The 16,404-nt window shown below is 52.9% G+C and overlaps 1 protein-coding gene across 1 annotated transcript; it reads right to left on the bottom strand.

Moving 5' to 3' along the window:
- Positions 1 to 1,943: 1,943 nt before the first annotated feature.
- On the bottom strand, positions 1,944 to 16,389 carry LOC115638703 (cathepsin L1-like). Its single transcript, XM_030540614.1, has 8 exons — positions 15,591 to 16,389; positions 8,480 to 8,612; positions 7,403 to 7,525; positions 6,789 to 6,938; positions 5,921 to 6,145; positions 5,663 to 5,831; positions 4,397 to 4,511; positions 1,944 to 2,349 (listed from the first exon to the last, which is right to left on the bottom strand). The coding sequence occupies exons 2-8, from the start codon at positions 8,600 to 8,602 to the stop codon at positions 2,250 to 2,252; spliced, it is 1,005 nt and encodes a 334-aa protein (XP_030396474.1). The 5' UTR covers positions 8,603 to 8,612; positions 15,591 to 16,389; the 3' UTR covers positions 1,944 to 2,249.
- Positions 16,390 to 16,404: the final 15 nt, after the last annotated feature.

Here is a 16,404-nt window from a genome sequence, read left to right as displayed (position 1 = left end):
CTCCAGGGCTGTCAAATAGGCCAGCACTAAATTAGCCCCTCCACCCCACCCCCAAACCATAAAATAAAAAATCTCCTCTTCCCTCCATCTCTTTCAGGTCAGTGTCCATTGGGTCTGGCTCATATGCTCATGCAATGACCTAAACCAGCCCAGGCCCCTTGCTAAAAATAGGGGACCGGCTGCTCTTTGACAGAGGTGCCGCAGAGCACCAGCTCTGCTGCCTGTAAGCGCAGAAATCAATCTAACTATTCCTGAAGCTGGCTGTGAAATGCTTGATTTATAGCATAAGTCCAACTTGCGATTTCATAGAGCGAGGGGCAAATAAAGCTGAAGGAGCTGCTAATTCTCTCATAAATCTCAGGAGGCTTAGCATGAAGGACGCGAGCTGGGTTGAGTGTTGTTTGCTGCAAAGCAAATTGTCAAACCAGGCTTCCAAGGCACAGGGCAGCTTCGGCACAGCGTCCCGAGAATAGGCCAGAGCAGCGACAGCAGTAACAAGGCTCATTGAGCAGAATTCTGGACTCCCCCCCGCCCTTCATGCATGCTGATGCTGCTCGGATTGCATGGCTCTTGGACACCTGGCGAAGAGACAGGTGGACATCTGCCATTGGCATGGGCAGGTGTTCGCTGCCTGAGGGCCAAGGGTGACCTACGGGTCACTCTTTTGGGCTGGGCCATTGACAGATTTGAACAGTCTCAGGCATGAAGCATCAGTCTTGCTGGCTTCTCTGGCATTCCCTGGCACGGGCCTCCCTAGGGGGCCTCCCTCCCAGACTCTAGTGTTCAGCTGAGAGCTTTACCCCTCGCCCACAGCCACCTGCTGCCTCGGTAACAAGCAAGGAATATAGCCCAGAAGGGCAGGTTTGATGGGAAGGGGATCCAAGCACATGAGACCTCACTGCAACAATAGGTGAAGCTGCTATCCTCTTTCTCCAGCGGGGCTCAAAGGGCTTTACAAACACCACAGCAGGGCATTTGATCGATATTATCACCCACCTGCTGTGGATGGGGAAACTGAGGCACAGAAAGGGGACAGGACCAGCCCTGAGGTGTCACAGAGTAGAGAATAGTGCTCTGTTCTCCTGCTTCCTAGTTCTAACCATTGGGCAGTACTCCGCTTTCACTTTTCTCAAACATTGTTGGGTAATGGTCATTTGAACAGCCCCGCGTCTTGTTTTGTTTGTTTTTTGCAAATACCAAATAAAATGAAAAACAAGGTGTAAAACAAAATAGAAACTCCCCTGCAGTGGCAGCTACCGCCTGTAGGCCTAGTGCAGGGGGTGGCAGTGGCACATGGGTTTGGCCCAGCTGCCTCTCTCTCATGATGGGGGGAGATGGTTGGGCCAAATTTGAGTGAGTAGCGTTGCAAGCTGGCACACTGGGCCAAAGAGTATGGAGTGGGTTTGCATTGCAAACCCCCACCCACACCTCAGCTTCCTACTCCACTGGGGCCAGGACCCGACCCTCCTCTGGCTGGAGAAAATGAAACCCCAAATTCCCCCAAAAAATAAAATGAAAAATTGTATAGAGAATTTAATGGGGTTCTAATCACTTTCGTTCTCCCTGGCATTATCATAGCTGAATACAGAGGGCCTGGGGAGCAAATGTAATGGGAGCTATTTATATGGCTTCTTGCCTTGTTGTTCCTGTTTGGTTGTTATGTAAATACGTATCTTCAGGACAGTAAGCTCTGTGGTCTTAGCTCGTGCCTGCACATAGGTAGCGTTTAGATAATACAGACTCAGGTTACAGGCACTTCTCCATCTTCCCGTCATCAGCTTCATGGTTTTGTTGGCAGCCAATTTGGCACGGTCTCCACGGGCTTTAGCTAAAGAGGAAAATGGGATCTAACGGCTAAGGGAATTTGTAAGGTGCATAGAAAGCTCCTACGGAGAACCATCTTTAATCATCTTTCAAACCCACAAGGAGACTGGTTTTCACACTGAGAGGAAAACATTCTTTATTTTATGAATACGTTAGACAGGACACTAAGCCTCATTCAGCGATGCTGCGGCGTGACCAGAACAGGACTTACCCAGGCTTGCAAGAGCAATTTGCTGCACAACTTTTAATCGCCTCTAAACCCATGTAAGTCGCAGCTAAGAAACAGCCCAGAAATCACGGCCAGGAGCAAAAAGAATCTCCATGCTGAAGACAAAGATCAAGTCATTGGGAAGAAAAAAAACTCCAGCCAATATGTGAGGCCTTCTGCCATGCAGGCCCAGGGCAGGAGGAAAACCCAGAAGTGGCTACAAGACAGGATAGCTTGCTTGATTGGCCACACCACAGTGATTGTTGGCTCCTTTCGCCAGCCGGATGTAACCTTTTTCACCCCATTGCTCAGACCAGCTGCGGGAAGATAAAGTGAAAAGAGCATGAGAGAATCTCTGGGAAAACTGAAGGACGTTTGAACATTGTAAGGAGAAAGAAAAGTTGTCCTAATATGCTAGACCAGTGGTTTTCAAACTGCGGGCACTGGATGGGGGGGGCTCTGGTCAGCACTGCCGACCGGGCCGTTAAGAGTCCCATCGGCAGTGCTCCCGGCTAAGGCAGGCTAGTCCCTACCTGTTCTGACACTGCATTGCACCCTGGAAGTGGCCAGCAGCAATTCTGGCTCCTGGGCAGGGGGAAGCAGAGGGGCTCTACACGCTGCCCCCTCCCCGAGCACCGGTTCCGCATTCCCATTGACCGAGAAGTCTGCCTTTGCACCCCCGCTGCACCGCTGCCCCGTGCCCCAACCCCACACCCCTGGGCTAAGCTGCACCCTAAACCCAGAGCCCCTTCCTGCACCGCAAACCTCTCATCTCCAGCCCCACCCCAGAGCCTGCACCCAGAGCCCAGACCCCCTCATGCACCCCAACCCCGATCCTCCCTCCCCCCAAACCAGAGCCCCCTCCTGCACCCCAAACCCCTCATCCCTGGCCCCACCCCAGAGCCTGCACCCTCAGCCCAACCCTCTGCCCCAGCCCCGAGCCCCTGCCACATCCCAAGCCCCTCATCCCCATCTCAGTTGGGTCACGGGCATCAACAGTTTTCTTCAACTGGGCCGCCAGAAGAAAAATTTGAAAACCACCACGCTAGAGGCCAGCTTCAAGGATGCTTTGAGCATCTGCCTAACCAGCTGTACATTGGCTGATCTCAGGTTCTCCAGATCATCCAATGAAGAAACCAAACACTTGTTCTCTGCATTGGCTTGTCTCCTCTGCCTTCGATCACCAATGGAATAAATCTGGCAGCCTCAGCTAAGCCATTTCTCCAGAATACCCCTCCGTCAACTACCAAGTGTGGCCTTCTCATTTCAGGAGCCGCCGGGGAGAGGGTAGGGAAAGTAGCCACGTGTGCAGTGTGAGATGGGGGAGGCTTTCCCAGTGCCTGCTCCACATACGCCTGGCTCCTGGCAGCTGCTTAGATCTTTCATTTTGAGAAGGCAAGAATCCGAAGACAGGCCCAGAACAAGACAAATCTCCAGGGTGAGGGTTGCAAGCAGGGCCAGCTTTAGGCCAATTTCCTGGAATCGGGCCCTGCACCTTAGGTGCCTTTTTAATTTTTTTTACATATCCAGTGGTGGTCCGGGTCTTCGGCGGCACTTTGGTGGTGGTGGGGGTCCTTCACTTGCTCCAGGTCTTCGGCGGCGGGGGGTCCGGAGCGAATGAAGGACCCCCCACTGCCTAAGTGCCTCTGAAGACCCGGACCGCTGCCGGGTATTTGAATCGGGCCCCACAGTTCCTAAAACTGGCCCTGGGTGCAAGTTTGCATGAGTGCCCATGGGAATGCGTACGGTCGGAGAGCAGGGTGAAGGGTTGTGAGTTACCTGCATGCTGGGGGGTAGGATTTAGTTGGCACAGAATGTCCTGCGGGGGGGAGGGGGGAAGTTTACATGTGTGTGCACATGCAATCTGAGCAGAGTGTGCACGTCTTGGGGGCAGGGCATGTTTTAATCATAGAATCTCAGGGTTGGAAGGGACCTCAGGAGGTATCTACTCCAACCCCCTGCGCAAAGCAGGACCAATCCCCAACTAAATCATCCCAGCCAGGGCTTTGTCAAGCTGGGCCTTAAAAACCTCTAAGGAAGGAGATTCCACCACCTCCCTAGGTAACCCATTCCAGTGCTTCACCACTCTCTGAGTGAAATAGTTTTTCCTAATATCCAACCTGAACCTCCCCCACTGCAACTTGAGACCATTGCTCCTTGTTCTGTCATCTGCCACCACTGAGAACAGTCTAGATCCATCCTCTTTGGAACCCCCTCGATGTGTGTACACATACAGTTGGGGGAAGCGGTGGGGGTGCATTTTCACAGAGGGCATGGGTCGGAGGCAGCTTTGAATACCGCCAGAAGGCGGCAGAGGTGAGTATGTCTCAGGGAGAGCTCTCTCGCCTGGCTCCTCCCCCTCACCTGTTCTTGAGAAGCCAGTAGGCGGCATTGTTCCCGTTCTCCTGGGATGTGCCGTAGCCCACGGCCAGCATCGCGTGATTCACTGTGTGGCTGCACTGGCTGTCATTGAAGACTCCTGGGGAGAGCAAAGGCAGAGTGAGATGAGCTGTTGGGGGTATCTCCCTCTCGGAGCAGAAGCAGACCCTGGAGGGAGGTCCCAGTGGATCGGAAGGAAGAACACCCCCAGGGCATTGGATTGAAGCCACACGGAGCTGCCCTGCTGTATCCCTGCAGGCTGTCAGATAGCAGGCCCAGCTGTGGAAGGAGGTAATAAAGTGCCCCCTGGGAGGTGAGATGAAACTAAGTGACAGACTCAGTAATTCCGGATGGGAGCCCGGACAGCTCAGTGAAAAAGCCCTGCGCCAAAGTGCTGGAATCCCATGTCCCGTTCTGGTCTGCACAGAAGGATGTCGATAAATTGAAGAGGGCTCAGAGCAGAGCCATCACAACGGTAGAAGAATCTGGGCTTGTCTCCGGCTGTCCCAGCGTAGCGCTTAGCAAAGATGCTCCCTATGTCAATGGGAGAGTTTCTCCTGTCGGGGTGGGTACTCCGCCTCCCTGAGAAGCGGTAGCTCTGACGGGAGAAGGCTAGGGTGTTAGGCTGGTATAACTGTGTCACTCGGAAAACACACTCCACAGTGATTGACTCAAGCAAGGAGCCTAACTCTATCTAGCTTCAAGTGAAGGCTAAGGGGTGACTTATCAGTCTCTAAGTACCTCCAGGGGGAATACAGATTTGAGAAGGGGCTCTTTGGTCTAGCAGACAAAGGCGTAATGTGATCTAATGGCTGGAAGTTAAAGCTAAACGAATTCAGACTGGAAATAACAGGCAGACTTTTCACTGTTAGGGTAATTAACCATTGGGACAATTTTTAAATCAAGGTTTCCTAAAAAATCTGCTGAAGCAGAGGCACTGACTCTGTGGGTGCTCCGGGGCTGGAGCGCCCATGGGGGGAAAATGGTGGGTATGAGCACCCACCAGCAACCCCCCTATCAGAACCTTCCCCTCCCCGCAGCATCTCCTGCCTGCTGCAGACTAGATCAGTAGCTTCCAACCTGTGGCCGGTGGACTCCTGGGAGTCTGCCGACAATGCCTACGATTTCCAAAGGGATCCGCCCCTCCATTCAAGAGGTATGGGGTCCACAAATGAGAAAAGGTGGAAAACCACTGGGTTAGATTATCCCAGTGATCCCTTCTGGCCATAGACTCTCTGGGACGTTTGGTACCTGACTTGTAGAAGTGGAAGTGGAAGGTGCTGGCATCCACGGCAACGGAGACAGGGCCGACAGTGGCCACCACCTGCTCTAGAGCGGTCTCATTGCCCAGCTGGATCTGCATGAGAGAGGTGCAGTTGGCAGCGTTGTCCTGGGGGTTGTAATGGCAGCTGAATTCGTCCTGCAGAGAAAGGAAATGGAACGGGAGCTCGGGCACCACTCCCTGGAGAAGTGGCCGCCCAACCCAGAGGCCACGCTTTCCTACGTTACCCTCTCCAAGTAGGGGTAGTTGAGCTCCGAGTTGATGCCCTTGTTGTCCCGCACGTACTGGAAGGCTCGAGTGATGAAGCCCCCATGGCACCCGTTGTTCCCCAGCCTCCTCGAGCAGTCCATGAGGTTCTGCTCGCTCAGCGACACCAGTTTGCCCGTCTTCTTGAAGACCAAGCCCTCCAGGGCTCCCGTGGCACTGAAAGCCCAGCAGGACCCGCAGTGGCCCTGCAGAAAGCAAGGCAGGTAGGTGGGGGATAGGCTGTAGCTCAGACATTCTCAGCCTATTTACCCGTATGGCCCGGAGGATGTCCCATGGGCCGCGGCCGTGTGCTGATTGGGCCGCGGGTTGAGAACCACTGTTCATGCTCAGCCGGGAGCTTCTGAGCTGCGTGATGCAGGCGGTCGGCTTAGATAATCGTCAGGGCCTCACAAGCTCTTGCTTGCTGGAAAGTGGCAGGAGGGAGTCCGAGCCCCAACGCACAGCAGGGTCTGAATCAGGCTCAAGCTCCAGGCAAAGACTCTTGGGGGGGCAAAGGCCCTTTCCAGGGGGCTTCATGAAAAGCAGGACAGGTCAAGGACCTACCAATTCCATGCCGGTTAGCCACTGCCACTGCCACCCAACCTGCCAGGCCGTCCTCTAGGGCCCCAGGCTGAGCACACCTTCCAGAGGGGCCGCCAAGGGCCCCTCATCCATCAGCCAGGAAATCACAGGCAGCGACGTTGTTCTGACATGCAGCCAGGCCCGCCTGAGGGTTGCCTTGTCCCAGGCTCTGGGGGCCAGTGACAGGGAGCTCCAGGACTAGGAGGTTTCCATGGCTGGCTGAGGGGCTAGGTCCCAAGCAGGGAGCTCCCTGTTCCGGGCACCCACCTGGTTTTTCACGGGGGTGACGTAGCCCTTTGCGCGCCAGTCCACCTCCTTGGGAGTCTCCCAAGCAGCCGATTCCTGGAAGAGAGGCACCTTCCCGCCATGTCGCTCGGCTAGAAAACCGTTCAGAAGCTGGTTAAATTCTTCGTCCGTCTGGAGGGGAAGGAAAATTTTTTAAATCCGGAGAGCATATGACAGAGAACTCCTGGCCAACAGAGGAGCTGCATTCTCAGCCCTGCCCCGGCACCCAACCCCTGAGGATACAGACAGATCAGACAGCTGACGATGTTGAGAGAGGGGGAGGCTGGGGAGCTGCGTAGGAGGAGGCTTTTGCACCAACAGCAGCTGGGAGGCCAATGAAGAGGGAGGTGGCCGAAGGAGAGAAAGTTATAAAACAGTGGGGCCCTGACATGAGTGGGGGCAGCAGCAGGTATGGAGGTGGATGGGGCGAGGGGAGCAGAGTCACGGGTGGGCTGGGAGCTGGGATCTGCCGGGCCCAGCGAGAAGTGGGGAGTCACGTGAGGCAGGGGGAGAAACCAGGAAGGAGGCTTCAGGTTTGGTACTACGGGTGCCTCGCCCCGCAAAAGTGCCAGGATCCGCGCCAGGGGGCAGGTTACCAGGTCCCCAAAGTGGTTCATTTCCAGGCGGTAGCTGTGCTTCCCCAGAGACTCCTCCAGGTTGTGGTGCTCAATCCGCCGCAGGTTCTTCTCCCAGACCGCCCTGCGGAAAGCTTCCGCCTCCTGCCAGGGGACGGAGCGACAGCTTGGTCACGCTTGGTCATGACCCCCGCGCCCTGTAAGCAAACGTCCATCGGGGAGGCAGTGATGGGAGCCATTGCTGGTCCCAGCCTGGCCTGAGTTCCATTTAGGGGGGCAACGCATGGGAATCCGGGCACCCACGGGCTGGCCAGGAGCTCAGCTCGCCTGGGCAGGCTCTGTGCAGCCGGTGAGCACAGGCCGTGGGGCTGGGGTGGGCGGAGCAGTGAGGGTAAGAGAAAGCAGCAAAGATTTTGCCTCAAACGTTTGAGAGCTGGTAACTTTCCTGCCTGATTCTCCATGCACCAAAGCTGCTTGCAGGGGCTGAAGTGTGGGGGCAGAGCACATGTCCCCTCCTCTCCCAGGCCTGGCTCTATAGGGCCCCCCTCAACACTACCCCTCCTTCTCCCAGCTCCATTAACCCCCGAATATCCCTGTTTCCAGCTGGGAGCAGATGTGCCAAAATCCAGCCTAAGAGGCCTGAAACCCCACAGGAGCTGGGGAGCCCTGAGGGTGGAGGAGCAGCCAAACCCCTACAGCCACTGAGGCTCACCCCGTCGCCCGTCAGACCCCAGCGAGGAAGGAAGCAAGAGCTCTCCTACAGGGGCAACTGGCATCCACATCCTACAACCTCCTGGCCAAGCCACCACGACTCTGCAGGAAGTCGAGTCTGGCCATGCCCCGGCCACTTCGCATGGCCTAGTGGGTGCTGCTCGCTCTCTGGCAGCTGGGGCTGGATGCGCTGGATTGCGAGAAGGACCTGCTGCTTCCCTCTGCCCTGCCCCCAAATCCTCGAAGCTTGGGCTCTAGCCACGCGGTTTGGTTCAAATGCAGCCAAGCGAGGAAATCCTGCTCCAGGGAGCGAAGGAGACAGAGCGAGCTGGGGGACAGCTGACGGGATGGTCACAGTGGCCAAGCTACTGGGGCCGCAGTACTTACTTCAGGATACTCCTTAGCATGGAAGGTCTTCCACCCTCGCCAGCCTTGCTCCAGGACAGGGTCCAGTGCCCCAGACACACCCAGCAGGACCACAAGGGACCCCATCAGCCTTGGCAGCTGCATCTCTCTCCGGCTGAGTGGGTTAAATGCACCTGTTAGAGTTTAATCCTGCCTGCTCTTGGCATCTCACCGAGCCGGGGCACGGAGGGGGACAGGAGCCAAGAAGGGCAGCTTGCTGTCGGTTCCCAATTGTAACTCCAGCTACGACGTCCCCTCCCCGCCATTGACGGCAACGTGATGGGGAAACCTCCAAACACAGAGACCTAGGAAATTCATGTAAAAGACCCCGCTCTGCCTGGCAGCTCCAAGCCAGCCCAGGGCTGAAATGTGCCATCCTCTGAACGGGTGCTGAGTGGCTACTAGGAATCAGTGGTAGGAAGCAGTTCCTAGCTGCTGGCTGGTTACACCTCAAAGATCAGCCATTTCCCGTGATTTCTTCGTCCTCAGTCTCAGCTGGAGGCCGAGGATGGAGCCTGAGCTCTGGATCTGGCCTGGGGCTGTCAGCTGGTCCTGCTGAGCCCTGTATTGCCTACACAAATCCAGGCTCAGAGCTATCAGCTGGGCCCTTCCCCACCACCAGCTGCAAGGACACTGGTTACACACTGGCCCCTGTCCTCCTTCCTCCCACTGTATTCAACAGATTTAGAAAATAAAACACAGCAGCAATCTGAAGATCTGGCTTTCCAGCTCGGCTTCCCAGGTCCCGTGTGCCTGAATAGAATGGTGCCGCCCGCACGGTCAGTGTGCCCTTTGCACCCTAGGTTCCCTGGGCCGGGGACTGCATTCGTGCCTTGGCTTTCTTCAGGGCCGAGCGCACGGGGGGCTCTCCCCGATCATATCATAACTCTGATCGACCTAACGGATGTGTCAGCCAGCAGCATCTCTGCATGAGGACAAAAACCCAACCTTTGCTGCTTGGAAATGACTCAGCGTGCGGCTTCCTCCCTGCCAGCAGTGTGGGACTATTGCAACAGGCTGTACACTGTATGCCCCACACGCCGGGGGGCGTCACCATTTTGCAGCCAAGAATTTAGCAAGGTTCAAGGAGGGCTTGGCCGTCTCTGTGCGTAACCAGTGGCTCTAGTTAATGCTCACCAGAAGCAGAATGCAGAGAAACGCTCAGGCTTCAAGGCTCAAACTGCTCTGTATTAGGGTTGAGGGTGAGATTGGCAGGGTGGGGCAGATTAGTGCACATCGGCCTCCAGTGGAGTTTTTTGCACCTTCCCTTGAAATGTCTGATGCTGGCCATGGTCAGAGCTGGGTGACTGGACCGGCTGGCCCAGGGGTCTGACCCAGTCTGGCAGTTCTCCCCCAGGCTAACCCCCTTTGCACGAACACTGCAGCACTAGGACAGCCCACCGACAGGCACCTCCCCAACGCCTGAGATCAACAGGAGATAGGACTCACCCAAACTGAGGCACCGGCCAGGCAGGGCTGCTGCAGCCCAGGGGTGGTGGAAGCAGTTGGGGCAGAGGGTGAGCACACCAGCAATGGAAATACCCTGGGGGCTCGGCTCCCATGTAAACAGCTGGGGGGAGGGGCACAGAGGCAACAGTGGGACCCAGAGAAATTGGAGCAGCTGCTGGGGAGCAGGGGCTGAGACCCAGAGGGGCTTGAACAGGCTGGGAGCAGGTAGGAACCTCTGGGATCCTCTTTCCCCACTCACAGGGAGGTTCACCCCCCCACACACTCTTTTCTAACTGTCCCCATAGACTCAGACTTTGATGTCTGAAGGGACCATCATGATTCTCTACTCTGACCTGCCCATTGCAGGCCACAGAACCTCATCCACCCACTCCTGAAATAGACCCTCTAACCTCGGTCTGAGTTACTGACAGAGTGACCAGATGTCCCGATTTGATAGGGACAGTCCCAATTTTGGGGTCTTTTTCTTATATAGGCTCCTATTATCCCCCATGCCTTGTCCCGATTTTTCACATTTGCTGTCTGGTCACCCTAGTTACTGAAGTCCTCAAATCATGGTTTAAAGAGTTCAAGTTAGAGAGAATCCATCACTGACACTTGTTTAAATCTGCAAGTGACCAGCGCCCCATTCTGCAGAGGAAGGCAAAAAAAAAAAACCCAGGGTCTCTGCCAATCTGACCTGGGGAAAAGTTCCTTCCTGACCCCAAATATGGTGATCAGTTAGACCCTGAGCATGTGGGTAAGACCCACCAGCCAAACACCAAGGAAAGAATTCTCTGGAGTAACTCAGAGCTCTCCCCATCTAGTGTCCCATCACCAGCCACTAGAGATCTTTGCTGCTAGCAGTCACAGATCAGCTATATGCCCTCATGGGCTTCCCCACCGTCCCATCCCCTCCATCAACTTTTCAAGTCAGTTAGGGTTTTGCTCCTTGTGCTCCCCTTGGGAGGCTGCTCCAGAACTTCACTCCTCTGATAGTTAGAAACTGTTTAATTTCAAGCCTAAACTTGTTGATGGCCAGTTTCTTTTCATTTGTTTTTATGTCCACATGGGCACTTAACTCCTCTCCCTCCCTGGTATTTATCCCTTGATGTATTTGGAGAGAGCAGTCACATCTCCCCTCAGCCTTTGTTTTGTTAGGCTAAACAAGCCAAGCTCTTTGAGTCTTCTCTCATAAGGTCGGTTTTCCATTTCTCAGATCAACCTAGTAGCCCTTCTCTGCACCTGTTCTAGTTCAAATTCATCTCTCTTAAACATGGGAGACCAGAATTGCACACACTACTCCAGGTGAGATCTCACCAGTGCCCTGTATAGTGGTAACACTTCCCTGTCTCTACTGGAAATACCTCGCCTGATGCATCCTAGGACTGCCTTAGCCTTTTTCACAGCCGCGGCCCATTGAAATGATCACTCACGCCAAGGTTGTCTGCTACAACCAGCTCTTTTCTGAGATCCTCACTGCTCACCAAAGCCAGATCTAAATGGCTCCACCTCTTGTTGGTTCCACGCCTATTTGGTAAAGAAAGCTGTCGCATCTAGGAAAATCTGAGCCCTTCTATTATTAGTAGTCCTTCACTCTGTATCTGGGAAGTTAAAGTCTCCCATGATCACACCATTTCCAGCAGTATTTTATTTAATTAAAAGCATTAACAAGGTTTCTCTCCCTCTCCATATCCAGATCAGATCCTGGGGGCTTTAGCATGCACCAGTCACTAGCCCAGGGGTAGCTTTCTTCCCCCAAGTGATTTTGGCCCAGACTCCATCTTATCCATCCCATCACTTCTCATTTCTGTACAGTCTGTCTCCTCATCAATACACATTGCTACTTCGGTGCATCATTCTCATCTTCGCCCCTTCTTTCACAAACAGCCCCTTGGCCTCGGCGCTGCCTCCCTCACCTTCTGCTCCTCCCTGCCCAGGCCGTTTCTGTGAAGCCTTCCAGCAATGACCGTGGTTCTGCTCCACGTCAGGCTTGGATCGGCCTCTCTGGCTGAACTCTACGGGTACGTCTACACTGCATGATTCCCAGACCAAGCAGATGGACTCACGCTCGCTTAGCTTGAGCTAATGGGTGCAGACATTTGGCGTGGGCAGCAGTTTGGGCTAACCACCGTTTGCCCACTGAGATCCAAGCTCCGGGGGCTAGGAAGAGCTACGCCATCCGCCGAACTGTTCTTAACGCTAGATCAGCTTGAGCTAACCTGAGTCTCCCCACTGCAGTGGCTAGACACTCCCTCCACTTCTTGGGGCAGAGACCTGCCTCTACCCCTCCGGCCCTGTTGGTGACAAAGAGGTTGGGGGTTCAGTGTGTGTCCCCTAAGTATTTAGCTCAAGGCTTGATGCTGCTAACTGGCAAATGTCACAAGGCAAGTGGTACAACTCAATTTGGTTTTTGTTTTTGTTTTTTTTTATAATTTCAACAGAAACTGATTTTAAAAAAGCTTACAAATTAAGTTTTCATAGTTATGCAAAATAGGGGAAAAATGCTTACCACCATTTTTATCTTCACAGTTTCAGGAAACTGGGGATGGGGTGGTCAGGTAATATTTATTTAAGTTGGTGCTGACATTCAACAACTGAAAGCTTCATAAACGGCTAAAACACTCATTGGCAACATCACCTGTCAAACTACACAAAAAGTCAAGAGCCTTAAATCAAACTCTGAGAAGTGATCGAGCTACATTGCCTGTGAGTTTCAGTTATCAGCAGTGGGATTTTTTGTCAGTTTGTGCCTGTGTGATGAAATCTACGATTACTGACATTTACCAATTTGAGAAAAAAAAATCTATTTTTTCCAAACCTCATGAGCAAGCACCTAGAAACATCATGGACAAACATCTCTAGGAAGCTGGTTTTCCTATTGGACAGAAAGCCAGAGTCCAGCCCAGCCCAAGACCAGCTTGACAATGACTGCTGGGAGAAAATGTGTCCGCAACATTTTTAAACAGTCGAGCGCTTCCCCTCCCTCCCTGGGCTGTGGCTGCTGCAGACTATCACACGTCCTCCCGCAGCGCTGATAAGTAGGGCCGTTTGTGAGCTGCATGATCAGAGGCAGAAATAGCATGTGTGATGGATAAGGTCAGAGAAACCAGGGGAAGGAGAAAGCAAGCTGTTTCTTCGCATCGAGGTTTATTGCAAGGCGTGGGTGAACACAGAGCTGTGTGTGATGGACTGAGCCTTGGGTTCTAAGCTCAGGGCCCTACCCGCTAGGACTCAGCTCAGGATGACTGTAGGAAGGTTTGTCTAATGCCTAGGGTTAGGGGGAGGTAGATCTGAGTTTCCTCCCTCCAATCACTTAAGCAGCCAAAGGATCTGCAAAACCATCCTGCATACAACTCCCTGCCTGTGCCCTAACTAGGACCTCTAGACTTTGTTGCAGTATCAGTAAACCCCATTTTACAGAGGGGAAACTGAGGCAGGGTGCCTCACACTGGGAAGCCTGTAACAGCTAGAATCCAGCTGTGACTGTGGATGGAAGACCATCCCCAAAGAGCCCCTTACTCCTGGGTCAGCTTCACCAGAACAAGTTGATTTTCTCTCCCATTTCTTCCCAGAGAAGATACAAAGTTGGGCTGGCCAGGAACTCCCTAGATCTGTCACTTCAGGAAGCTAGCACTTGCTAAATTGTTTCAACCCCCTTTCTATGTAAGTGTTGCTGTAGGAAGGTGGAAACAGCAGGCCCTGCTCCTTAGCAAACCCTTTGGTCAGGTTCTAAACCAGATTCTCCATTTTCCTGCCCCCTGTGCAATTATTTACCCCAAGACCAAGCAGGTGTAAAATGAATGAATGGGAGAGTTGATACACACGTGCCCCTGTGGTAAATGACTGTAAGGGGCACTAATCCACCCCGCTGTTGTGTAGCGGGGCCAGTCATTCCACAGTGATGGTTGCAAGGAGTGTCTGAAGCCAAGTGTTGGCTGTCAAGCAACTGCCTAAGTCAATCAGCCGTAAAGTTAGTAGGTTAGATCTGAGGTAGAATTTCTACAAAATGTTACGTATATTGGACAACCGCATCCTAACAGCCTAGAAATAGTTGAAGGGCTACTGCAAAGGAATCCCTTTTCCACCTCTAAAATGCAGCTGGCTCTGGGGTGGAAAAGAGGGGCTCTAAGGCACTGCAGTGCTACACAGTGTTAATAGAGAACAAAACGGCAAGTGCTAAATATAGCTTCTGGCACCATCGTGTGAAGGGAGCTTGCTGAAGGGTAGAAGCTGGGAAAGATTTTCACTGAACTTGCTTCAGAATTTTCGGGTGTATTTTATTTTCTGGTGTGCTTTATTTTTCCAGCTGTGTAACAAGAATCCTCCCCCTAGCAGGGCTGCAGGACCCCACCACTGCCCGCCCTACAAATTTGTTGGGTCTTCTAGCCACCACCTTATAAACACTGCAGTGTTGTAAGTAACGCAGAGCTGCGGGTTCTGCCTCACAGAGCAACACAATGTGGCAATACTGTTTCAACATGGCTCAGTGGTGAAAAAGCGCTCAAGGCTTCTAGCCCTGTACACATACGACCCCCATTAACTTAGCATTGTCTAATGGCTTTCAAAGCTCCATAGCTACCTTGACACTAAACATGATACAATGTGGGGGCTATAATCGTTCAAGATCTTTCATTACCTCACGCACCCTGTGTCTCGAATATCCTGGGACCCACACAGTCGCACCACTACTTGACACTAACAGCACACTGTGCAGTGATCAAGGGAAATGCTAGAACGTTTTCCGTCAAAACATTTTTGGGGGGGATAAAGTGGCTTTTGATTAAACTGAATTTTCTGAACCATCTGTCTGGTATTTGTCAAAACCAAAAACTGGGGGAAAAAGATATTTTTAAAACAATGTTCTGGCCCCTAAAACCAGAATACTTTCCACATTGCAGAAAATCCAGAAAAAATAAAAAATGGACAAATAATTTGATTTTTCAGTTTTTCACAGGGAAAGAATTCCTTTCCCCACCAGCTCTGGTGGTCAGCCCTGTTCTAATGAAGTATCATCAACACTCACATCGAATCCCCCAATACCATTCACTGCCAGGTGCAATTCGTTTAACATGTCAGCAGCTACCTGAGATACAGATGCAGTGAGATGCACTCAACCTGGCTCCAGCCATATAGAGGTAAGTATAAGATAAGGAGCAGCTGAAAGGACTAAGGTGGAGACTCTACATAATTTGTCCACAGTAGCAGATTGGAGTAGGTTGATTTCCCAGCTGCTGTCTTTCAAGCTCTCAATCCCCCCAGCCCCCATAGAAAAAACAGCCACTCTTCATGGCATGGAATAGTCTTACAAATTCAAGGGATGAGCTTGGATGCCTGCAGTAGCGGAGAGGTTTGTAAATGCTTCAGAAGGACTTGAAAAAAAGATGTTGCACACTTACTGCACAATACAACTACAATCAACTGCCTTAGGCTCCTGGGTCATTGCTGGTCACCTACCACATAGTCTAAGGAGGAGGAGGAATAAGAAAGAACACAGCAGGCTGGGAATAGGGGCTTGAAGGGCTCAGGTCCGTCCTGCAATCCATCGCTCTTTCAGCTGTGAGGAAGCTGTTTGGATTAAGGAAGACAGAAGAGGAACAATCCTGGCAACGCGCAAAGGCTTTGTTGTTGACTGGCACTTACTTACCTGGATCTCCAAAGGCCAGGAAAGCACAAGCAACTCCAATCTCTCTCTCTCACGGCAATGCGGGGCCACCAGTACCTTCACTCGGGGAACTGCAGATGTGTGCAACTTCCTCCATCACATCTCCCTCCCCCAGCCCTGCTGCTCAGTCTTTTACCCAACAGGACTTCCTGAAGCAGCTAGACCAAGATTACTACAGTCAGGCCAAGACAGAAGAGGGGAGGGGGGTGGAAGGGTTTGCGAGTAGCCACCAGGCAGAAGGATCTTCTAGGTTCAGCCTTCAAAGATCAGGTAGATGCCCTGGCTGTGAGATAATACTCTGCACTTGAACAGGACCTCTGGCTCCATCTCTCTCAGGCTTAATTAATGCATCACTCCCCTACACAAAGGGTCAAATTAATGCTGATTTTTCCACACTTCCCACCCCAGTTGTGCCGGGAGATGAGCACAGGCAGGCCTGAGCACCCACACAGAGGTGAAGAACCTACATGGCCTGCTGTGCAGAGTTGCAAGCCTGTTCAACCCCCACAGTGATCAGTGGGAGCTGCTGGTTGTTCAGCTCGTCTTGAAGAGTCAGGCCACTTCAATACGGACCTGAGGCCAACCTTTTCCAACCCGGCCTCCCCCAAGGACGCACTCAGCCGGGGGCAGGCCTACAGTCCAAGAGTCCCAGCTGTCCGCAATTTCAACCACTAGCTCATGGTTCTCCTGAGGAATGCTGTAGGGGCGTAATACATTCCCAACGCTCATCAACAAAACTGAGCCTTTGGCGCTCATCCCGCCAGCAGCGCCGGCCACGGCAGGCAAGGGACTGCTT

The sequence above is a fragment of the Gopherus evgoodei genome, chromosome 22 (genome assembly GCF_007399415.2).
Source record: "Gopherus evgoodei ecotype Sinaloan lineage chromosome 22, rGopEvg1_v1.p, whole genome shotgun sequence".
In the NCBI taxonomy this organism is placed as follows: Eukaryota; Metazoa; Chordata; order Testudines; family Testudinidae; genus Gopherus; species Gopherus evgoodei.
The sequence above is the reverse complement of the archived record's forward strand: the minus strand, read 5'-3'. Positions and strand labels throughout refer to the sequence as shown.

What these genes read in the sequence shown, in the direction of transcription:
- LOC115638703 (XM_030540614.1), bottom strand. Translation starts at nt 8,602, where the DNA reads ATGCAGCTGCCAAGGCTGATGGGGTCCCTTGTGGTCCTGCTGGGTGTG. An exon ending in ATGCTAAGGAGTATCCTGAA is followed by an intron (nt 7,526 to 8,479) that starts GTAAGTACTGCG and finishes GTCCCCTGGCAG; the next exon opens with GAGGCGGAAGCTTTCCGCAG. An exon ending in TCACCCCCGTGAAAAACCAG is followed by an intron (nt 6,146 to 6,788) that starts GTGGGTGCCCGG and finishes TGCTTTCTGCAG; the next exon opens with GGCCACTGCGGGTCCTGCTG.